This window comes from Meles meles, chromosome 12, assembly GCF_922984935.1.
Source record: "Meles meles chromosome 12, mMelMel3.1 paternal haplotype, whole genome shotgun sequence".
Taxonomy (NCBI): domain Eukaryota; kingdom Metazoa; phylum Chordata; class Mammalia; order Carnivora; family Mustelidae; genus Meles; species Meles meles.
Window position 1 is genome coordinate 46,003,120 of NC_060077.1, and position 25,205 is coordinate 46,028,324.

General features: G+C 38.1%; 2 protein-coding genes across 4 annotated transcripts in view; both read right to left on the bottom strand.

Annotated features, from left to right (window-relative positions):
- Positions 1-10,521, bottom strand: part of ROCK1 (Rho associated coiled-coil containing protein kinase 1) — a 151,987-nt gene extending 141,466 nt beyond the window's left edge. For 2 of the 3 annotated variants that reach the window (XM_046024946.1, XM_046024944.1), the window contains exon 1: positions 9,586-10,521. In XM_046024946.1, coding sequence (XP_045880902.1) covers positions 9,586-9,678 — 93 coding nt within the window. In that variant the 5' untranslated portion in view covers positions 9,679-10,521. The remainder of the gene's footprint in view (positions 1-9,585) is intronic. The other variant, XM_046024943.1, reaches the window with a different exon arrangement.
- Positions 10,522-23,711: 13,190 nt separating this feature from the next.
- Positions 23,712-24,122, bottom strand: LOC123953782 (proteolipid protein 2-like). The gene has a single exon (XM_046024140.1). The coding sequence runs from the start codon at positions 24,120-24,122 to the stop codon at positions 23,712-23,714; it is 411 nt and encodes a 136-aa protein (XP_045880096.1).
- Positions 24,123-25,205: the final 1,083 nt, after the last annotated feature.

Genomic DNA, 25,205 nt, shown 5'->3' on the forward strand with positions numbered 1-25,205 from the left:
AATCACTAAAGTTAAGAAAAAGAAAGACACAATATGGATTATATTGGCAAACTGCTAGGATGTCCCACTAATTCCAGAATGTTGGGTTAAAAATTTGGACACGGACAGGGCAGCAATAACAGAAAGCAAAGATAAGAGTTTAAAAACATATTCAAAAGAAGAATCCCATTCTACTCTTTTTCCAAGTTTTTAAGCAGTATTGCTAAATACAGAGGAACCTTCATCAAATCTGTAATATAAAGGTAAAGAAAATAGTAACTATTACTATCTGGATGAAACTATGGCACCTGCATATAAATTATTTCATTTATCCTCATAATTAAAACCTATGAAGTTATCATTATCATTATCATGATTCTTATTTGGCAGATTAAATATATTCAGGGTCAAAGAAGTTAGATAACTTGCCCAAGATCACCCAACTAAATAAAAAGCTGGCCTATGGTATGGGGAGGTGGATAATAACACACTTGGTCAGCACAAAAGTCCTTTTTCCCAGGACAAATTACAAAGATATATAATGATGACAATGAGGATGATAATGATAGCTAACATCCACTAAATGCTGGGAACTATGCAAAGCACATTACATGCATTATCGCAGTTAATACTCCTAACAGCCCTGTAAAAGTCTATGATTAATCTTAGGTGAGGATGATGTGTTTGAGTCTTAAAAAAAAAACCAAAAACTAAGAACTTTATCCAATAATCACTAAGTTGTACACCTGAAACTAATGTAACATTGTGCCTCAACTGTGCTCAATTAAAAAAAAAAAAAAAAGGCCACCAGGCTTATAAATAGCTGACCTGGGTAAGGTTCAAAATCAGACAGTCACACTCCACAGCATGTTCGTAACCACTATACTATACTGCCTCTATGATTACAGATTACTAGAAATAAGCAAAGGAAATACAATTGGGCTGAATGAGTAAACACTTTTAGAGTGGATGATAAAAATCAGAGAAACATTTTCTTTGTCCTACTGCTGAAGTAGTAAAATTTAAGCAGTCAATGACAGAATAGGTGATGTATAACTAAAACAGAATTTCTTGATAAGGTTGGAAACGTAAATCTGTATCCAAAGACAAATTAATCTGGAGATGGTTTCAATTAGTGAACTTTGTATTACATTTCTAAAGAAAAACAAAGTTCCGAAAGTGGGTATTATCTGTATAAGGCCATATAATTTTTCAATTTACAATTTACAGAGTCAATCAGATGAGTATATTCAAGGCTTCAGATCCCCCAACCCCATTCCAATCAGCTCAGTTTTTCTTTAAATATGTCATACCCACGTTCTTAGAGATCAAAAGTGTAATCTCTGAGTGTTGTTAGAACTAAGATTTTTCATGCAAAAGAAATATAAACTCGAAGTGATGATAAACTGGAATTGGAATTATCAGTATATTTTTTCTTCTTCCCCAAAATAAAAATTCATTATTCTATTCATTAAACAAGAACAAGAAGCAGTTTCAACTCAGCAACAATAAATATCCCTAGAATCCATACTGTGGTCTCAGACTATCATTCCCCACTAAAAGGAAAGGAATGGCTGGCTTCCAAGTTTGGGGCAAGAAATGTACAAGATGAGCCTGGACATTTTTTATTTAAAAACAAAAAACAAGAAACAAAAAAAAACAAAACACGGAAGCTCTATCAAAGATTATTACAGTCATATACAAATTAGATGGAATTGTACTGATTTCCTTAAATATTGTCTCTATCTTTGTAAATAGTCCCTTCCTTAAAGTTCTCTCAAATACCTGTTTGTGCCACATCTATCACACTAAGGCTCCAAATTACCTTACTTGGAAAAGTGGCAGTAAAAGAGAAAAACCGGAACATTCATCCTGTATTTTATAAACTGTATTTCATGGTAAGCAAACAGCCCTACAGACATGAGTGAAAGTTCTTAAATTCTTAAGTTCTCTTAATAGAATTATAGTTAATAAGTGTAAAAGGAATGATAGAATAAGAAAGTCAGTATTTTGCTATCCCTAATGAAATGATTGATTCAATGAAGATTATAAGTGGATGGATGAAAGGATGAAGAAGGATTTTACAAAGCAAATTATTACAGGCAATTACCACCCATACGCACTGATCAACCTTAGCATCACTAAGGGTGGGCTAGCCAGGTAATATAGGCTTCCTGACGTGAGGTAAGAAAACACAATCTATGACTAAAAATCTGAAGTAATTAAATCAAGCTTTTAGATCTAACTACCAATTTACAAGAAATATAGAAGATAGAGGAGTAAATTAAATGACTTCACCAGGAAACAACAACAAAAATCCAGGATGTGACACACTGTATGTACCAACAACCTAGTTTTTTCAACAAGACAATGTGAGGGTAGATAAGATACAGGGAGAAGACTGCACTATACTAAAAAGAGACTTAAAAGACCTCACAAACAGGGGCGCCTGGGTGGCTCAGTGGGTTATGCCGCTGCCTTCGGCTCAGGTCATGATCTCGGGGTCCTGGGATCGAGTCCCGCATCGGGCTCTCTGCTCAGCAGGGAGCCTGCTTCCCTCTCTCTCTCTCTCTGCCTGCCTCTCTATCTACTTGTGATCTCTCTCTGTCAAATAAATAAAATAAAATCTTAAAAAAAAAAAAAAAAAAGACCTCACAAACAAAAGGAAGATGTAGACTTTGGATCCAGATTTTTAAAAAGCAACTGTAAAAAATACATTGTTTTTACACAACCAGGTAAATATGGATAAAACTTGAAATTAATCGTACCCAAAGGCATTTAATTTTGTTAGACATTATAACGGCCATGGTGATAATGAAGAAAATGTTTTCTGTTCTTTTTTAGAGATACTAATGTATGTAGGGATGAAATGATAATATCTGGAATTTTGGTAAGAAAAAGGGTGATAAATGAAGCCAAGTTTGATAAAATTTTGAAAATTTCAGAATCTGGGTAATTGGAGTTCATGACACTATTTTCCCTACTTCTATGTATGTTTGAAATTTTTCATTTACAAAATTATCAAACAAAACAAAAATATTCTTTCCTATAGTTTTCAAACTTGAGTATGTCTAAGAATCCACAACTCATCCCAAAGAATCCTAGGACTCATCCCAAAAAATTCTGATTTTGTTTGTCTGGGCATGGGTCCAGATTCCATTTTTAACAAGTCCTCAAGTGAATCTGATACAGAGAATCTACAGACACATAGCTGAAAATTACAAACTTAGACTACTTTACCACAAATCTTTAAATATATCCCAAACCTTAAAGGAAAGGTTAAGCCTTTAAGCCTTACCCCACTCCCGTCTGCTCAAAATTTACCCTTTTCCTGAGACTACCAATTCTACAAAACCAAGACCCATGTTTGTTTGTACTCACATAGTGTCCCCAGGGCCTATCAGAGTGCCCAGTACCCAATACACACCAGATAAATATTTGTTGAATAAATGAATAACAGCAAAGAGAAAAAGGCAGAGTTAAATGAGGTCCACTATTTCAAAATTAGTTCCTCTGAGATAAACTTTCAATTCCTTTCCAAAAGTCAGTACAGGAGCATGGAATAAAGTCTACAAAGTATGGGAATAAAGCAGTAAAATAAAAATAAATGAGGAATAAAGAGGCGGCACAGGTTATCATACCTTTTAAAAGAAGACACAAGTTTAAAACAACCTCTCATCCTCTGAGATATCAACTTTGGATGTTCAAATTTGAACATCTATGTCTCACTGTTTAGAAACTGCAATGAAAATGTACTCCTAAATTTCACAATCTCAAACAGGCAGGCCAGGTGTATTAGAGAAGTAAACTACGTGTATACATTGTAATGGATATGCAAATGAGTAACTCAATTACTACCTTCTCTGTTGAAAAAGTGGTACCGACACAAGTCACAAATGCAAAAATAAAGGGCCAAATGTAACAATTAGTTTAAGATGATCTTGCAAAGCTATATAGAACTAGTTCTAAAAATAGCAATTACCAAAGATCGTTCCTATTCTTATATTTCTACCAAAACACTATTTAACTCTTAAATTCTATTAAGTAATGAATCAATGACACAACTTTTTAATTTTTTACAGAAGTGTAATAAACAAAGACTCGCAGAATTTTTAGAGACACAATGGACATCAGCAACTATATGGCCCAACCCTTCATTCTACAAAGGGGGAAACTGAAGCCCTCTCTTGGTCACAGAGAGAAACAAACAACAAAACAAGTTTATGCCAATGCTCTCAATTTTCAATCCAGAAGTTTTTTGCTGTCTTTTTTTTTTTTACTATACCATGCAAATGGCATATTTCAAAAAATATTTTCCATTGTGAAATGCACCACATTTATCACACAAGTGTGGCACCCAGCAGCTATGCTCTGTACTTAAACTAAATGGATGTACCTCTTTTTTAGTGAGGATGGGAATGGGGAAGTAGAGCCAACTGACTACTTCAGCAACAGAACTCCATATGTACATCTACTGACATGTGGAGTTTTCAGCCATGTATGAAAACAATCTCTCATTTTTACCGTATGTACACATAGCAAAACTTACAATTGTAAAACTAATCTGTAAAGTTGTGCAAAAACTAATCTAAAATTGAGAATTTACTCTTTGTTCATTACAAATTTTCTTATGTGGTTCCTTCTGAATTAAAAACATTTCTGACTCAAGAGATTAATGAATGGTCCAATTCATGCCTCAGCTGTTACTCTGAGCCACCTCTCTATACACCCACAGGGTACTTATAGTGCAAGAGGGCCTATTTACAGAATGCATACTGAAAGTACAAAAGATACACACAGAAAGAGGACAAGATAACAACTAAATATCTGCAAACCAGCTCCCAACTGCCTCTCTTTATAAACCCCTGGCACAAAGTATGTATGTTATAAATCATGACTAAATAGTCTCCAAAAGTCCCTCCCCATTCTACTCAATCCCAACTAAATGTCTCCGTTTTTAGTTACAACTGGTTTGGACAGTTCAGTAAAATACAGCTGGATTATTAATTTATGGGCATGGCTTGAGGTGCCAGTATTATTCTGCACTCACAGAAGAAAACAAATATCAACTTCCAACCTAAACAGTGACTAGCATAAATAGGAATACTATAAATATGACAAAGATAGTAATTACCCATTAACAAATGCTTACTAAATGCCATATGCTGTGATAATTGCTTTGTCTCTATTATTTAATCCTTACAACAATCTAGTAGTATTATCCCCTCACTTTCCTTAAGAGGAAATAAACTCTGACAGGTTAAAGTAACTCACCTAAAATCATCTAGCAAGTACATGGCAGAGACTACATTTGAATCTGAGTTTAAAGCCTACACAAAGATTCACTGAATGAATGAATGGAATAATTTGTTTAAAAAATTCTTGCAACATATTGATATCCAAATTAACCAGGTATGCAATTGGTACTGGTTAACACCCATTAACTCATAAATTATGAACACTGGCAGGCATACAGCTTTAGGTTCAAAGATTTAATGACCTCAGGTCTTTTCATTTCACTAATATAACCCCAAATGTGATCAATTTAACTAGTACGATACACAGAGGGATTAAGCAGCAATAATCTAGAATAAGGAATGCTAGCCAAAATCTGTTGAAATAATCCAACATGTGGCAAAGACTTGTTAAAGTTCACAACAGAAATTCCAGGTGAGTGACAGGGAGAGTAGTGGTATCAACAATAAGGAAGTATATGGAAGAAAGCTCATTTTAGTATATGAGAAATTTAAGTGGTAACATGACATCCGAGAACAGATGCCTGGTGGGCAGTCAGATATTAGGATTTTTTTTAATCAGATATTTAGGATTTTTTGTTTAAAGATTTTATTTGTCAGAGACACAGAGAAAGAGAATAAGCAGGGTGAGGGGCAGGCACCATATAAATTATATGAGAAAAGATTGAATAGCCACTTACCAAGGCTTCTTCCAGCTACATTATTTTATAACTACTAATACTCAACCACTCACCAAGGAGCCCACTTGAGATTCTCTTTCTCCTTCTGCCCCTCCCCCTGCTCACACACTCTCCGCTCTCTCTCAAAAAATAAGGAAAATATAAACTTTTTAAAAAGGGAGAGAGATCCACCAGCAGACTCTTCTGAAACTAAAAGTTTTGGGAACTTTCATTTGAAGAGTGGATGTACTCAAGTGAAGAACAAACAATTTCTTGATATCACACACACACACGACCCTAGAAATTGAATGCTGCACATAGCACGTTAATACATACTCAATAAGTATCAATTAAATAAATCAACAATGGCCAAAATAATAAAGAAAGGCAACCAACTTAAAAGCAGTATCATCCCTACAAAAGATGTCCAAAGTCCAGACAGGAAAGAGTAAAAACAGACTCACTAAAAAAAGGAAAAGGTGGGGAGCCTGGGTGGCTCAGTGGATTAAACCGCTGCCTTCGGCTCAGGTCATGATCTCAGGGTCCTGGGATCGAGCCCCGCGTCGGGCTCTTTGCTCTGCAGGGAGCCTGCTTCCTCCTCTCTCTCTGCCTGCCTCTCTGCCTACTTGTGATCTCTCTCTGTCAAATAAATAAAATTTAAAAAAAATAAAAAATAAAAATAAATAAAAAAAATAAAAATAAAAAAAGGAAAAGGTATCTGATAGGTCATTCTGAATGGTAGAATGAATGCTTAATGACAAACAGAATACCATGCAAAGAAAAATCAGGCTAGACACTATAAAACTGAAAAAAGGATTTGACTCCAAAGAAAAAATTCAATCTTTATCAAGTCCAGATTAATACAGTAACAAAATTTCAATACTTATCAATAAACAGAAAAGAGAGTCAAGACTGTAAGACTACAAACGGCTGGGGGGCGGGGGGCGGGAATCTGCCTATTGACTATTTTTCCAAATGTTCTTTCACAAGTCTTAGGTTCCAAGATACCTGGCTGTCCTAACTCTGAAAAGGCCCTGATTGCCGACTTTCTTGACTCCTCTTTGTTCAACTTTCATCTACCGTTTATCGTCATATTAGCTTCAACTTGCACCTCTGTGCAAATGATTTCCAAATTGTTATCTTTAATTATGAGCTCAGTTTCCTATCTCCAATAGCCTACAGGTCATTTCTTTGTGGTCGTCCCACCACTATCCTTTGAAACACAACCTGAAATCAAACTTACCTGTTGTCTTTTCTTCCCAAGAGATTTCCAAACCTGACACTTCTTGTTTTCAACAGTCTCCCTATAAACTAGCCTCAAAGTTTTTTAGCATCATCTGTTTTCTCTCACTTTGGTTCTCTCTTCTCCCCAACCCTGAAAATCAAGTTCTACCAATTCTTCCTTTCCTATTTTAATGCCCCAATTTGGGACTTCAATAACTTCTGTGCTATTAATTTGTTAAAAAGTCCCCAATCTTGAGCGCCTGGGTGGCTCAGTCAGCTAAATGGCTGCCTTCGGCTCAGGTCATGATCCCAGGGTCCTGGGATCAAGTCCTGCATCGGGCTCCCTGCTCAGTGGAGAGCCTGCTTCTCCCTCTGCTTGCTGCTCTGCCTACTTGTGCTCTCTATCTCTCTGTCAAATAAATAAATAAAATCTTAAAAAAAAAAAAGTTAAAAAAAAGTCTCCAATCTTACTCCATCTCCAATCTCTTTTTACACACTCCATCCTGCATACAACTACCAGATTCATCTTCATTCATCCTGGCACAGTCTTGTTTACAAATATTTAATAGCCACAACATAATGAAGAAAACCTAAACTCCTATAGCCCAGCAATCAAATCCTCCACATTCTAGCCCTAGTCTATGTTTCCAACTTTATCTCATTCTCTAACCATGTCACAGCCAATCACATCCTCTATTCATGCTATCCTCTACTCATCCTCTGAATGCCCTCTACATAAATCCTATCCACTCATCATAAAGCATACTCTGGCCTTCACAACACAGTCTTCCTTTCAATAACCAAGAGCATGTATCATCTACACCAATTATTTGAAATCTGTTACACATTTTTTTCAGTCTGCAAGGTGTTCTGCTCTATTTCTGTGTATAAATGTGAGATTAGGTCTTGTTTTCCTAAATAGACTGGACTTTCAAGGAAAGAATCCATGCCTTATATTTCTTCGTATCTTCCACATTTCAACAAATCTCTGAGGTTCCCACCAATGAAACTAAGGCAAGAGGCTATACAACAACTTAAAAACAAAAAGAAAAACAAAAAAACCCTCCCTATACCACTATTTCATGGAATGAGATAAAAAAGCAAAACAGAATCAAAATACATGGAAACCGGGTAAACATTAAAAGAATTGGGCATAAACAAATTCTTAGTAGAAAGATGTGTTCTAATTCCTTCCACTTCTCTCATTCAATAAGATAGGGTATTAAGCATCCACCATCCTGTTTCTCAGTATGAAGAGCATGCATGATGTAGGTGAGACATTTCAAATGCACAACCCACAAGACTCTCCTTTCACCATCAAGGATGCTAAAAGTAATGCTGAAAGCTTTGGGGAGAAATTTTCTGGTAAAAGAGTACACATTTAAAAATATACACAGATATTTACAGTAACTAAAAGACATGTTAATTTTAAATGATTAATATTCCTGATTCAAGATGAGATTTTTAAATATGATTTATCTTAATAGCATCGTTTTGTTCACTTAATCCCATACATTGTATACATCTAACATTAATTCTCTGAGGAGGCTGTAAATAACTATTCGTATACATACCCCCTGTAACCTTAGAGATTATGTGGTTTCGCTTGGACAAAACAGAATTATTATAACTTTTAATTGTTCAGTAAAGTAAAAGGAGAAACTCGCTTACAGAGTTTGCAACTACTAGTATCAGGGAAAATAGATAAAACCTAAAAACTCTAATTATTAACAGAGAAGTGTAATCAATTAAAGATCTTTAAGAATTTTGCCTTTCATTTCATAAAAACCTCTTCAGAATGTTTTTAAAATGATAATGGTAAGTCCACCAGCACCAAAAAAGGCAGTTATGATAAAATATCTGTGCGCTACTTTTGTAATCAACTATACTGTACAAGAGTTAATAATGTGGTGACCTACGAGTCATCTTAGGTCTTTACACTTAACAGTCCAGCAAAAAGTTCCTCCACTACTCAAATCACCTATGACATTTTGGCTTAAAAATCACTTCCTCAATATCGATTCTCCATTATCACTGCCAAGTCTAAAAACTAAACCCTCAGGAGCTAAATCGCTCTAGGTGGAAAGTAGTCTTTCCAATATTACTGTCAAACCGATCAAAAAGATTAATACTACTAAGACCGTCATTCAACAAATTATACATGCAGAAATAACTGACGTGGTAACTTTTTACGTGATGCCTGCAACAGAAGTTTATAAATATCTTTTGTAGAGTAATGAACTGAGTCAGAGCTAAAAGTTCAGAGAGTAGTTAGTACAGGGCCAGTCCAAAGATAAATAAGGCCACGGCATGAGATTTTAGACAGCAGACTGTTCAGGAAAACCAGAAGATTTGGGTGTTTTCCAAGATTATGCACACCTGAAACCTTCTTTTGCAAATAACTAGACTGAAAGCAAGAGGACGGCAAATACAGAACCCCAGACAAGCAAAAGACAACTGCTACTCACCAGCAAACAATCTGAATTCACTTCCGACTTGGGATCCCGCAGCAGGTTGTCGATTTTTTCAAATCGAGTCTCAAAACTGTCCCCAGTCGACATGTTGCTGCTACTGTGACAATACCCTCGTACCAGCACCAGCAGCGGAAAGCAATTTCAACCAACTTCCTCCGGCGGTGGGTTCGCGGCCGCGGGGCGGAGAAGCCGGAACCTCAGGGTCACCAGGTGCGCCCGGTTCCCCCTCCTCCCCCTCACTGAGGGGATCTCCGCTCTCCAGACCCCCGGCCGGGGGCAACGGCGACCCACAGCCGCTCCGACGCCCAAAGTCGCATCCCACCCGGTAGCCCCTCACGACAGCCGAAAGCGCCGTCGCCACCAGCCTTGTTGCTCCGGCGAGGTGCTTCAGCCTAGCGGGCCCCAGCCGCCTTCGCCTTGGAGGGTTCCCCGTCCCGAGATGGGCAGGAGGTGGGATAGAAAGAGAAGCAGGGTGGAGAATGCTCCGGGCAGCAGGGGAGGGAGAAGAGGAAAGGCGAAAGCGAAGGGCGGGTGCGGAGCTGTGCCAGCTGCCGCCGCCGCTTGGGCCACGGGCCCGACTCGTTCCGCTCAGAGGCGCTATAGGCGGTCTAGCCCCGCATCCCCGGCTTTCCTTGGCGCGACCCGACGCACCAATCCGACTCTGGCAAGAGCTGGTCCCCGCGGGATAGGCTCACTCTCCCATTTTGTCCCGTCGCTACTAGGGCTGCTGCCGCGCTGTTCTGCGGGGCAGGGCGAGGTCGGTGCCCGATGGAGACTTAGTAAAGACTGGAGAGCGGGCGGTGAGGAAGACGAGAGTTGGGTCCCGGCGGCGACTGATCGGGGAGCTTCTGGTAGGGGCTGCGTCCCCTGCCCGGGAGAGGGCGAGTCGCGGCGGCGAAAGCCTGGGGGGTGGGGCGATAGGGGCCGTGAGGGACTAATATGTCCGCCTTCCTGTTCAAACAAACGGAGACCGCCGGCGCAGACTGCGCATGCGGGGCGCGGACGCTCGGAAGGAGAATCGGTCCCGCGCTGCGCGCGCGCGCGCGCGCGCGCGCACACGTCGTCGCCTCCGCAGGGCCGGGCTGGGCCGGGACTGGCCGGGACGGGCGGGGCGGAAGGCGGGGCACGCACGGGGCCTGGGGGTCGGACGCCGAGGGCTGGTAGCTGGGAGGAGCCGACAGGGTGCGGCGGGCGGCACCGCCCTCGCTCCAGCAGGCTGCGGGGAGCCAAGTAGAGCGCTGGAGTCCAAGCGGAGGTCGGGATAGGTTTGGCGAGGGGGTGTCGAGTAGAGGCGCGGGGCTGTGTCTCTGGTCGCTTCCTAAGCAGCTGTCTCAGCTCTGCTTCCTCTAGGCTGCAGCCGTCTGGAGCTTTCTGACGAGAAAGGAGTGGTGCTTGTTATTGTTATTTTACTAACAGATTCTTTTCTAGGCAAGATGCCTTTTCCCCGGTAGGCAGCAGCATTTTAGCACCCACGGAGCTTGTTTTTCGGTAGTACTTCATCGTCGGCCCCCCGGGAACACCACAATGTTGAAACCGTCTGCGATTCCATGGGAAAATGAGGAAGCAGTGCAGTACTCAACCCTCCTAAGCCGAGCGTGTGTATCAGGGGAGCACTAAAATATTGACTCCGGAAGATATAGTCCATAGAAGTCAAGTTCAATTTGTTTAAAAAATAAATAAATAAAAGTACCTCATTAAAAAATCAATATTTTTAAGTTACTCATACGAGTTCTTCCGCACCATTATCACTCCAGTTGCAGTTCTCTTTAATGTGTGATCCTGCCTGTTTCAATTTCAAAAAGCTCAGTGCAACTTAAAATTGTGATTTTAACAGAACCAATGTAGAATATGAAAATTATGGGCATTTCCTCTTAAGTCAATTGCTTCATTGACTGTGGTGTGAGGGTGAAAGACTTGTTACTCAATCTGCTGATAATCTTTACTTGCTGTCCACGGGAAATCTACCTTAATTTGTTCCTAGTGAATCTTTAGTTTGGCTCATAGGTCAAATTAAAAATTGCTAGAAATAGAAAGCATGGAGGGAGCCCGAGTGGCTCAGTCGGTTAGGCGTCTGCTTCTGCTGGGGTCGTGGTCCCAGAGTCTAGGAATTGAGCCCCATGTATGTCAGGAAGCCTGCCTCTGCCTGCTGCTCTGCCTACTTGGCTTTCTAGCTCTCCATCAAATAAATAAAATCTTTTTTAAAGAAGAAAAAAAATAGAAAACACGAATATGTTTCCTCACACTGGAAAATGCTACAGATGAACCAGTTTTCTTCCTATGTAAAAAGCATTGCATAGCATCTGAACAGTCCACTAACTTCATGGTGTGAGTCAGAGGTTAGGAAAATGTTTTATTGTTTGAAAAATGACTTTTCTATTTTCACTTTATTATATACAAGAAATATTTAGATACAAAAACCACTGTATAAATCACGATAGGAAGTAAGTCATCACAAAAATCATAACAAAGCGACAACTAGACAAAATTCAGGTATTTTATTAAATGCTTTTGCAGTGACTTTTCTTGGCTCCAGTATTTTAAGCTGGTCATGTGAATTAAATTTATTTTTAAGCATAGGGCTTAAAATAAATCTGGCAGTTGCCCTAAAGTAAATTTCCTAAACTCTGCTTGTCCTTTTTTATTACCATTTTTAGGTATTCTTTGAAATTTTGTTGTTTCTCAGAGAACTGTGAGCATTATGTTGCTTTCCATTGAACACATACAAAAAAGTACAGGTAACTAAGACAATACATGAGTGACACTGATAAATATAAGTGAATTGAAAACCAATCTGGCAAAGCTACTGGAAATATATGTGAGGCCTATGTATTTTGCTTTTTTATAAATTAATCTGATGATTGTAACTCCCAACTAGTTGTCTTTTACCTAAGATAGATGGACTCTGTATCAATTTTTTTTTAAATAAAAAAGTCCTCACCTGTCATAAGGTAGAATCATGACATTAAAGTTCCTTTGCAACTTTTAAATTCTGTTGTCTAGTTATGGCTAATCTCTTCAACAGCATTGTGGATATTTGGGATCACCCTTAAAGTACATATTAAGATTCTAAGTGCAATAGAATATACCATTAATTATACATACTGGACGTTTACCATATGCTAGGCATTACTATATGCATTTTATACATAGAATCCAATTAAAACTTCAAAAGAATTCTGCTGATACCTACATTATAGATGGGGAAACTGAAGTGCAGAAAGATATGTTACTTGTTCAAGGTCATGACAGATCCAAATTGGAATAGAGGCAGTCAGACTCGAATCCCCATTCTTAACAGCTGAATATGCTAACGCTATCCAATCCTAGTACAATAAGTATATCATAACTGTATTATTTACATTAGCACAGATTTAAATGATTCTATGTAGAAGAGGGAGTTATAAAATTTGCAATATTCTCAGTATAATTATAGTCCCTAGGGAAAGATGTGAAAATGATTTTAGCAAGGTTCAGAATAAAGAGGACCTTGACAATGTTCAACAATAGTGGCCTGACTAGACGTTTCCCAACACTTGGTCCAAGAACCAGTGATACTCCTTGGTGGAGTTTTCCTGACCTGCAGCAAAATGAGAATAATTATTACATGTTTTCATAAAGTAAGCAGTTCTATTTAAAACTGTCATTCAGTCTGAAATTATTTTTACTACTTTTTTTTAATGTACCTTTTAGAAACAAAAGTAATAGTAGATGGTATAATTTTTTTTTTTCCCTTTTTATTTATTTTTTTTTCAGCGTAACAGTATTCATTCTTTTTGCACAACACCCAGTGCTCCATGCAAAACGTGCCCTCCCCATCACCCACCACCTGTTCCCCCAACCTCCCACCCCTGACCCTTCAAAACCCTCAGGTTGTTTTTCAGATGGTGTAATTTTTAATGTTCTCACTTGGAAATTTAAAACTTACAGAGTTAGCAACTCTATGCAAATGCATAGATTAAGTTAATTATATCTTAATTTTTCTGGTTTTGGGAATTCAGACATCTGGAAACATTTAATTTAGATGAGACTCATGCTAGGACCCAATGAAGAGAATGTAGTGCTGAAAGAATTTGAATGAGGCATATTTGGGAAAGATCATGGAAAAATCAAAAAGATTTGGGTGTAGACTTGTGAATAGTGAAAGACAAGTTCAGCATTCTTTAGCTTTTGGTTATTTGGTAGGAAATAGACTCAGTTTAATGTTTATGGAATTTCTTTCATAAACATTGATGTGGTAGCTAGCTTCCAAAGATGGCCCCTAGTGAACCGTGTCTCCCAGGATGCATGGCCTCCTGGAGTTCCCTCCTACACTGAATTGAAGCTGGGGCCTTGTGAGCTGTTCTAACCAATAGAATGTAGCAAAAATGGCACTGTGCCAATATCAGGCCCAGCTTTGACAGTTTGTCTGGCAACCAACAGTTTAGTGCTCTGGGATATCCAACTAAACTGAGGTCACCATGGTGTGAGGAAATTCACGATTACTAACCACAGGAAGGAATCACATGGAGGACAACGGAGGAGTCCAGCAGATGCTCAGAACAGAGACTCCAGACTTATGACCCAAGTCAAGCCATTCCAGCAGCCCCTAGGCATCTGAAATGCCCAGATGACGCTACATGGAACAGAAACAAGTTAATCCCTCCAAGCACTGCCCACACAGTAGAATCATGAAGAAATAATAAAGTGATCACTACTTTGAGCCACTAAGTTTTGGGGTAGTTTCTCAGCAATAAATGAATCCAAACACCTGGATTTCATGAAAAGAATCATTCATAAATATGTATATAGATATATATATTCGGAGTACCTTTGATACTTTTTAGTATTATCCACTATACAAGGAAGCTGCCCGTAATGGAGTGTTGTAAAAGAATGACGAATTCACGCATGTTTATTGTCTTCAACAAAACCTTTATTCAAAAGAATTGTAAAAGCTTTTTAAACAAATGCTTCCAGATTTTAAAAAGTATTATGAAGGGCGCCTGGGTGGCTTAGTGGGTTAAAGCCTCTACGTTTGGCTTGGGTCATGGTCCCAGGGTCCTGAAATCAAGCCCTGCATTGGACTCTCTCAGCAGGGAATCTGCTTCTCTCTCTCTCTCTCTCTCTCTCTGCCTGCCTCTCTGCCAACTTGTGATCTCTATCTGTCAAATAAATAAATAAATCTTAAAAAAAAAAGGTATTGTGAAATTATACTACCATATAAACACATTTTTAGGGCACCTGAGTGGCTCGTTCAGTTAAACTTTTGCATTCAGCTCAGGTCATGATTCCAGGGTCCTGAGGTGGAACCCCACATCAGTCTCCCTGCTCAGAGGGGGGTCTCTTTCTCCCTTTCCTCTGTCCCCACCCCCCCATCTCGTACTCTCTCCCTCACTTGCTATCTCTCTCTCAAGAAAATAAGTAAAATCTTAAAAAATAAAGTTTAAAAAACACGTTTTTACCTGTACTTTTATATTTTCTCAATTTAGTGCATAATCATGCCTATCCTGTTTAAAAATAAATACTAAAAGTTCAGGTACATACTGTAAATTGCATATCAGTTGTAATTCATTACCATAAATTGCATGCAATTTCAAAAATGCATACCACAAATGTGCTAAGAATGTGATGTGGCTAAGTTCCTATAGAAACTTCAGCTAACATTTCCAAGAAAGTATGATACTTATTACATTTAACACAACTTTCCAAAAGGGCATTAAAATTTTTTTTAATGTAGAACAGCTTCACTTGATTCTGAACAACTTTAATGAACAGACAGTTGTAAAAATTTGAGGTTCTGTTTTAAGAGCTTGGTTTTATATGATTAATATTTACCCCAATATAGTATATATGTACTTTTTTTTCTAGATCTGAGAAGTGAATCAGGAAGACTATATTCCTTTACCTGAGAGGATTCCTTATGAGATCAGCCAAGCTATTCTTTTCTTTCTACAGGACAATCAGGCTTGGGAGTAAGTGTAGTTTGTCATTTTTAGATCCATTACAGCCTCGGTGCTGCCTAGGCATAGTTGGGAATTTCAGCATCTATCAAGATTAAAGCAAGAAAAAGTGTAGAGCACGCAGTGAGTAGAGTGCCTTAAGGGCTTCTCCTGACTCACCCTGAATGCCTTCCTCCAACATCTGTTTTTTATTTCTTAGAAGCTGCTATTCCATTCAACTGCAAAATACTTGCATTGACCCCAGAAACAGAATGGAGAAATAGAAAGAAACAGATTTCTATAAAACAATTATTTTTTCGCTCTATGTCATTACCATCTCGGGGACCCTACAAATGTCACACTCACAAGCCCAAGCATGCAAATCACTGACAGTACAATTTTTTCCAAGGACGAGGACTGTTATGTTTATGGAACACCTGAGATGGTGGGTGCATGACCACAATTAGAGAGGGAAGCCCAGATCAAGGAGATTATAACAGATATACACAGATGGCCTCATACTGTTTCCCATTTTTTGCAACAGTCTTCCATCCAATTTTTCCCCTCCTACCCAGCACCACTCCACTAAGTCCCAAGACTAAGTGTGCTTTCTGACCCACTGCTTTTTAGGTTCTTACATCTTCCTCTTTAAGGCCCTTTCATTGAAGAATTGCCTTTTTTGGCAGCAACAGGCTCATCACCCAATATCTACTTCCCTTTTTTATTCATCACAACTTTTGTCAATCATCTCAGCCCCAAATTTAGGCCTTCCATACCTGAAAAGAGAAAAATGTCTGCTTTTAATGTTGCACTATTTTGATCTCCCTTCCATCATTCAAAGACTTCCCGAAATATAACATCTTTCCTAAAATTTCTGTAACTTGAAGAGAGGCACTGATTCTTCATACTCACCCATCAACATATAAGTCTTACCCACATACACTCTATATATTCTTTCTTAATAACCATGACACTTTTTGCACTTTAGCCCCCCACCTTTTTTTGCAGACAGTGTAAATAATCTGCTAGTTGAATTTATACATTTGCTTTGTTTATGTGTTCTTGTCACTGCTGTCTTATATACTCCCTAGGGCATATGCTAGGACTTTAAAAGCAATACCCATGTTTTTCTTTTCATTACAAAAATAGTACACACTTATTTTTAAGATTTTGTAAAATATGAAGAAGTAAAACAGAACAAAAGAGTTGAGAAATTCTGAGGAACCAATGATACTCTCTCAGTCTTTTCAGGCCAAAATGGTTCTCATCTCTTCTTCCTGTGGGTCTATTTTATTCTTCTTCCTCTGTCATTGAACTGATTCTTTCTACTTCTCCCTGTGCATAAGCCAAATATTATCAACTTCAGCATCATACACATACAGTGAATGTAAGTCCTTACAGAGCTCATGAAGTAGTTCTAGTTCCAATCCATATTCTGTAAAATCTTACATAATTATTTTTGTACAGTTAATACATGCATATGACATATAAATCCAAAAGATACAATATGATACATAATGAAAAGTAATTCTTCCTCCCACATCTGTCCACAAGCCACTAGTTCCCCCACACAAAAAGGAATGGTTGTTTGGTTTCTTGTATTCTTTCCCTAAGTACACAATCATTTATATTTATTACATAGACTTTTCTCTCAATGATGTTTTTTCTCCTTGTTTTGACAATGTACCTTAGAGACCGTTCTATATCAGTAACTATAAAACTGTCTCATTCTTTTTAACAGCTATAGGGTAGTTCATTTTTACATGCACAATTTATTTAACCAATACCTTCTAATGGACATTTATGTTGATTCCAACCTTTTGCGATTCCAAACAATGTTGTAATGAATACTTTTATGTGCAAGTCCCTCCTAGCTTATTTTGATTTTTCTTGCAATTAAATGGTTTCTTCATTCAGCATTTTTTTAAAGTTCTCATAGTTCTATGGTTTTCATTATTTTTTTTAATTCCTACTTAGTCATGTCTTTGCTTTCTATATTTTTCTATATAACTTTGAACTAATGTTTCCTTTTGCTTCACAATGATTTTGATTTAGGGATAAAGATTTCTTGTTTTTAGTCTACTAATAGTTATCCTTAAACATAAAAAATGTTGAGGGGTCCCTGAATGACTCAGCTGGTTAAGCATCTGCATTAGGCTCAGGTCATGATCCCAGCATCGTGGGATGGAGCCCCCATCTAGCCCCCATGGAGGCCTGTATCAGACCCCTCATCAAGCCCCACATTTGGCTCCCTGTGCGGCAGTGAGCCTGCTTCTCCCCTTTCCTCTGACTCTCTCTACTGTTTGTGCATGCTCTCTCTCTCAAATAAATAAATAAAATCTTTAAAACAAAAACCATATACAGGGTGCCTGGGTGGCTCAGTGGGTTAAGCCTCTGCCTTTGGCTCAGGTCGTGGTCTCAGGGGTCTGAGATCCAGCCCCAAATCGGGCTCTCTGCTCAGCAGGGAGCCTGCTTCCCCTTCTCCATCTGCCTGCCTCTCTGCCTGCTTGTGAGCTCTCTTTGTCAAATAAATAAATAAATAAATCGTAAGAAAAAAAAACAAACCAGAAACAATGTCAAATATGGTTTTTTTGTTGTTTTTTTTTTTTGTTTTTTTTTTTTTTTTTGTCAGAGAGAGAGAGAGAGCGAGAGTGAGCACAGGCAGAGTGGCAGGCAGAGACAGAGAGAGAAGCAGGCTCCCCGCCAAGCACGGAGCCCCATGTGGAACTCGATCCCAGGACACTGGGATCATGAGCCGAGCCGAAGGCAGCCGCTTAACCAACTGAGCCACCCAGGCGTCCCTCAAATATGCATTTTTATGATTGTAAATTTTAAGAATAAAACTATAACTTTTGAGACCTTTCTATCTGGACAAGAAAGTTAGCACATTTTCTGCCCAATTTTATCTTTCCTCCTTTTTAAATTTTTTCTGTTTTTTTATCTTATTTTGTTATTAATTATTTTTATTAACATATAATGTATTATTTGCCCCAGGGTTACAGGTCTGTGAATCGTCAGGCTTACACTCCTTCTTTTTTAAAAACACTGTAATCTTTTAAGTTTGACTATATTACCTTCAGGTTTGTAACTAAGTTACAACAAACATTTCTTTCTGTATGTTTAATTTCTATATTTGCTTCCAGTCCTTGTAGAGAATCTGTTTTCTCACATTTTAATTTTTACTCATTTTTTGGTAGTCTAAAATAAAACCTTAAATAATTTTAAAAATAACACTTAGTTGAGATCTAGTATATCTCTAAGAACATCTGATGTCCTCACACATCAATGAAAACATGGATAGGCATAGTTTTTTGGGTCCACAAATTTTTGCCCTAAAAATTCATTAAATTTCCTCCATTATCTTTTTTAGACTTACTTCTACTGAGGAAATTAAAAGACCAAACTGGTCTTGCTGTTTTATTGGCAACATTTTCTTGCTTAGCTCTTGTAGGATTCTTTGTGTAATTTATCTTTAAGAATTTATTTATTTATTTATTTATTTATTTAAGAGACAGAGATCACAAGAGAGCACGAGCAGGGGAAGGGGCAGAGAGAGGAGAAGCAGACTCCCTGCCGAGCAAGAAACCTGATGGCAGGCACTTAACAGACTGACCCACCCAGGCAAGCACCCCTCTTTGTGTATTTCTGAAATTTAAGGACTTCACTGGAATAATCCTAGAGGTGCATCTCTCGTCATTTTTTTTTCCCTGAAAAAGGGAATTCTTTAAAAGACTTGGGTCTTTTTTCACCTCAGTAAAATTTTCATATATACTAGTTCATTGCACATGATGTGTTTATCTCATCATCTTTTTTTTTTAAGATTATTTATTTATTTGACAGATAGAGATCACAAGCAGGCAGAGAGAGAGGAGCAAGCAGGCTCCCCGCTGAGCGGAGAGCCCGATGCAAGGCTCAATCCCAGGACCCTGACATCATGACCGGAGCCGAAGGCAGAGGCTTTAACCCACTGAGCCACTTGGGCGCCCCTATCTCATCATCTTCTTTTAAAGGAACATGTATTGGTAATACTTGGGCTCTCATCTTTGTCCTCATCTCTCTTTATTTCTCTTTGTCCTTTTTTTTCCCTACATTTTGGGAAAGCATCTCAAATTTGTATTCTGAAACACTGATTTGATTTTCTGCATCAAGAAGTCTGCTCTATACCAGCCCCCCACAGTGGTTTTTGAGTTACTGCACTTCTAAATTTTGGGTTCCTTGAAGGCTTTTCTAGTTTGTTTTCTTTTTACAGTCTGTTCTCGTTTCAATTTAGCCTGCTGTCTCTTTTTTAATAGCTTGTATTTCATAGACATGGATTTGAGATACAACATATCTATTAATATGCATAAACCTTAACTGTACCACTCAATAGAGTTGTACATATAAATACACTCATGTGAACATTACCCCGATCAATTATAGAATACTTTCAACACTCCCAAATATTTCCTTATTCTTCCTATCTATAAATCCCTTACCAAGCTTAATTAATATTCTGATTTCTATCACCATAAATTTGTTCTATCATGATTAGATTAGGTTATATGTTTTAGAATTTCACAGAAATGGTATCATATAGTATATACTCTTTTGTGACTGACTTCTTTAGTTTTTATAGATTTTTGTGACATTTTTATTATAGTAAAATATATATAACATAAAATTTACCATTTTAATTATTTTAAGTGTACAGTAAAGTGGCATTAAGTATACTCACATTATTGTTCCACCATCCATCCATCTCCAGAACTTTCCATCCTCTCAAACTGAAATTCTGTATCCATTAAATACCTACTTCTCATTCCCTCCTCCCCTCAGCCCCAAGTGACCACTATTCTACTTTTTGTCTCTGTGAATTTGACTATTCTAGGTACCTCATATAAATGGAATCATGTAATATCTGTTCTTTTGTGTCTGGCTTATTTCTCTTAGCATAATGTCTTCAAGCTCATTTATATTGTACCATGTGTAAGAATTTCATTCCTCTTTAAGGCTAAATATTATCTCATTGTACATATATACTACATTTTGTTCATCTACTCATTTGTCAATGGACATGTAGATTATTTTTTAAACTTTCTAATGTTTCTTCCCATTCCTATAATAAATCAGTATTAGATGAGGATAAAGACTCTTCAAAAACAGATTCTTGGGACGCCTGGGTGGCTCAGTTGGTCAAGCGGCTGCCTTCGGCTCAGGTCATGATCCCAGCGTCCTGGGATGGAGTCCCACATCGGGCTCCTTGCTCGGCAGGGAGCCTGCTTTGCCCTCTGCCTCTGCCTGCCACTCTGTCTGCCTGTGCTTGCTCTCTCTCTCTCTCTCTCTAATAAATAAATTTTAAAAAATTTTTTAAAAAAACAGATTCTTTCCCTTGTGTTTTACTGCATACAAAAATGTATTTCATACATCCCACTTTTTTGCTACCTACTTTTTTCAACTTGGAGTTGGGAGAAAAATACTTAGGCCCAGAGTTTGAAAAAAAAGATAAAGTATAGAGTTTTGCTGGTTAGTTCTCTCACCATCTAACTTAGGTAGTGACTGACTTGTCTCTAAATTCTGTGATTTGACATACACAGCCTTATGTCAGTTTTTATTGTTTAGTAGGCATTTTTCTTGTGTAGTTCCTTTGAAATGAAATAGAATCACTTCCTGATTCTCTATTGGAAAGAGGATGTGTAACCTACAGAATATAACTGTATTTATTCTTTAATGACACTGAGTGGTACATGACAACTTTACCCCTCCCTCAGTTTTCACTACTTTTAATGTTCCTCTACCTCACCTGAAATTCTTTACCTTTGAGAGGACTACATATACTAAGGTCCCATTCTTTTTACCCTAGCTGATAATGTGCTGGGGATTATAGAAATTGAATTAAGAGACATTGTTATGAAAGGAAGGGACACTCTGATTGTTCAGAAGTCTATTTCCACACAGTGAAGGCCATGTCTGTTTACATTTCTCATTTGTGAAGCTCTCTGTTCCCAAATTATGGATAGCAATGAGGGGAATCATGGGGAAGTTATGATACAGAGTTCCTTCTACCTATTTTCTGGCTGTGCTTTCCTGATTCAAAAGATGCTGCATGCCTGATATATCAATTCTGTTTCTTAATTTGGCACTATTAAAAACTTTATAATAGAAATATTTCCAGGAATCTCTCTTATGACTGACTTTTATTCTTTATTTTGGAGTTCGTTGTGCATTTTCATCTTTCGGTAGTACTTAGTGAATATTTAATAGAAATCAGGAGAAGAACTATTAAGTGTCTTTATTACTCATCCATCATCCTAACCTTAAAGTATGGCTCCAAGATTGTTTAACTTACTTTGTATAATCTGGGTATTATAAGATACTCAAGGAAGAATCTCTTCCCCCACTAGCCTGATACCTTAAATGCAAATATTAAAACAATTTACTTATGTTAAGTACTTGCCATTGTCAGGAGCCTCATGAAATGTAAAGATTCTCTGAAGGGATAAAATAGAGCAGCATCATTTTGGTTTGATATTTTAAAGTCATCAAGCAAAGCTAGTTTGCTCTGGCAGTTAGGGAGTGAAGCACAAAAGCTCATGACAGCTAGTATACTCTTCAGGATTCAGACACCACTTTAAATTAGGGAAGCAGAAACACTTATACTGCTCTGAACCTTCCCCAGTGCCCCTGGGGCAATCCCTGCCTGCCTCTCTCCCTACTTGTGATCTCTATCTGTCAAATAAATAAATAAAATCTTTAAAAAAAAAAAAAAAGAAAAGCACCATCATACACGGCCAACTGCTGATCAATCCCAGGATCTTTACTGCAAACAGGTGATTCTTTTTGTGTTTTACCAATGTAAATCTTAGTTCTTATGACATGTTATGACATAGTCCATTAGGAGAAACAGATGAAAGTGGACTGCTCTAGGGGCGCCTGGATGGCTCAGTTGGTTAATTGCCTGCCTTTGTTAGGTCGTGATCCTGGGGTCCTGGAATCAATCCCGCCCCTCCGCCCGCCAAAATCAGGCTCCCTGCTCAGGGACCCTACTACTCCCTCTCCTTCTGTCCCTCCCCACTACTCATGTGTGTGCATGTGCTCTCTCTCTAATAAATACATACAATCTTAAAAACCAAACAAACAAAAAAGAAGTGGACAACTCTAATTGAAATAGGAAGTGGTGCCAGAGAGTATACCTTCTCTGCACTACTTTTGGTCCCAAATGGGCTCCATGGAATGCCTAGAGCTCTGAATAGCATAATTCTAAATCACTATTCTAGACATCACTAAAGGATGTTTGCACAAGCTACCCACTGAGGAAGAGTATGAGAAAGGGCTTCGAGATATCTCAGCATAACTAGAATGCTTGAGGTCTGACTTTGGTCAGTTATTTTAAGAATACACTTGATTGGTATTGTCTATACTTAGCACTCTTGCCCCCTTCCTACCCCAGGCAACTACGGAGGGAGTTCCACTGGGCTGTATGATCTCAAAGACCTTACTCTTCCATTACATTAATTTTATATATCTTAACTGTCATCCTTGGAAAATGTTTTCCTTACATCTACTCTCAAAATGTGACTTCCAATTCTGATCAAATTAGAGTACATCCGCTGTGACTTATCTGATTACAACTAAAAACTCTGGACAAAATACACAAAAACAATGACCCAAGAACTCTTAAAAGTATATGAAAGCAGGCAAATTGTGGAGTGGAGTCAAAACTTGAAGAAGCAACACATTTGAGAATGAGTGTTCTGTTGTTACCCCTCTTTTATTTCTTGGCTTTGCCCCCAAGGGCAGGCCCATCCTGCAGAACTGTTCAGCAGCAGTGATATGAGCAGGTAAAACTCTAAAAAGAAACCTCCCCTTTCTGCACAGAATAATTGGGAAAAGGGACCTCTGTGGGGGCAGAAAACAGAAGAGGAAACCTGGAAGGAAGTGAGGCTGAGGAGAGAATTCCTTAATACTGTGTAAGAAACTATACCAGTCCCTAGTTTACTCTTGAGCTGGATATTCACAGGACAGACCAAAGCTGCCTAGCAAATGCTCTGAGAATTAAACTAAGAAACCTCCCACCAGGTCTCAGAGGGAAATAAATATCCTGGTGTTGAGATGCTGAACCAGATTAGAATCACCAAGCACAATATAGTTTCAGCAAATAGGAGAGTTCCCTTTCTGGTGCACCAACATGGATCACTGCACAGTCAGGGCTGCTGTATATCTTTATTACCTCAAGGGGTAGGTGATGTAGGCATCATAGCCAAAGAGGCATGCAGCAGCAAGGCCCAGTGCCCCTGCAATGATTATGGAGCGATTTCCTCTGTCAACAAGGATAAAAATGGAGGTGATTAGGTAAAGGGTGACAGCAATGAGGGATCGAAAGAAATCAGTCCAAGGCCAGTTGATGGATTGTATCTTGGTGGGTAGGTCACACATATAGACGACAAAGAAGATCTCAGCAAGGATCATCTCAACCACTGACAGAGTAGAGTATCCTGGTGTTGAGATGCTGAACCAGATTAGAATCACCAAGCACAATATAGTCTCAGCAAATAGGAGAGTTCCCTTTCTGGTGCACAAGAAATTGGTGAAGGTAGTCCAGCAGGCATGGGCTGAAAGGCGCTCAGACTCCACCATGGCGAGACCTGGAGTTCCTGGAGACACGAAGGATCTGCACACTTGAAGGAGGGTTCCAGGATGTTGTACACCCAGCTGTTTTGCTCGCTGTCTAAAAAGTGGTTTTGAAAACTTGCAGTCTGAAGCTAACTGAGTTGACCACCTGCTAAAACAGTAATGATGATGATTATGATGGTGATAATAATAAAACCCCTTAGAGAATTTTAATAGGATTCATATCTATACAATTTAATAATCAAAAAGTCCAGAATACAATTCAAAATTACCTGATAAGCAAATAACTAAGAAATGTGGGTTTTTTGGGAATTATTAAGGGAAAAGACAATGAACAGGTACAAACTCTAAGATAACACAGATGCTGAAATTTAAAGACTTTAAAACAATAGGTACTATAACAAGCCCCATGAGATAAAGGTAAACACACACTAAATAAAATGCATAGAAAAATGAAAGTACTCTGCAAAAAAATTTAAATTATAAAAAAAGAACAAAATAGCTTTAAAACATCCAATCTCTGAAATTTACTGGCTGAACTCAATAGAAGAATGAAGATAAAAGAGAAAAGGGTCAGTGAACTTGTAGATTAATGGAAATCATTCAGTCTGAAGACAAAGAGAAAAAAATTGGGAAGAGATGAATAGAACTTCAGGAAGTCATGGGACTATATAAAAAAACTAACACTTATAACATGGATTCCTATAAAGAAACTGATGCAGAAAAAATTTTTAAGGAAACAATGGCTGAAAACTTCCTAAATTTGGTGAGAAAACATTAACTTGTATATTTAAGAAGTTAACATAAAACAGAATAAACTCAAAGAAAATCACACTCAGACACATTATAATCAAACTACTGAAAATTAAATGTAAAGAAAAAAATCTTAAAGGCAGCTAAGGAAAAAATGACAAATATAGGAAAACAATGATGTTAATAATGATGATGGAATTCTCATCAGAAACCATGGAGAACAGAAAATAGTAGAACAACATTTTTAAAATGATAGGAAAGAACTATTAACCCAACATTCTATATCCAGCAAAACTATCCTTCAGGAATGAGGGAGACATAAAGATCTTCTCAGAT

Coding starts and splice junctions, on each gene's coding strand:
- LOC123953782 (XM_046024140.1), bottom strand. CDS start 24,122: ATGGTGGAGTCTGAGCGCCTTTCAGCCCATGCCTGCTGGACTACCTTC.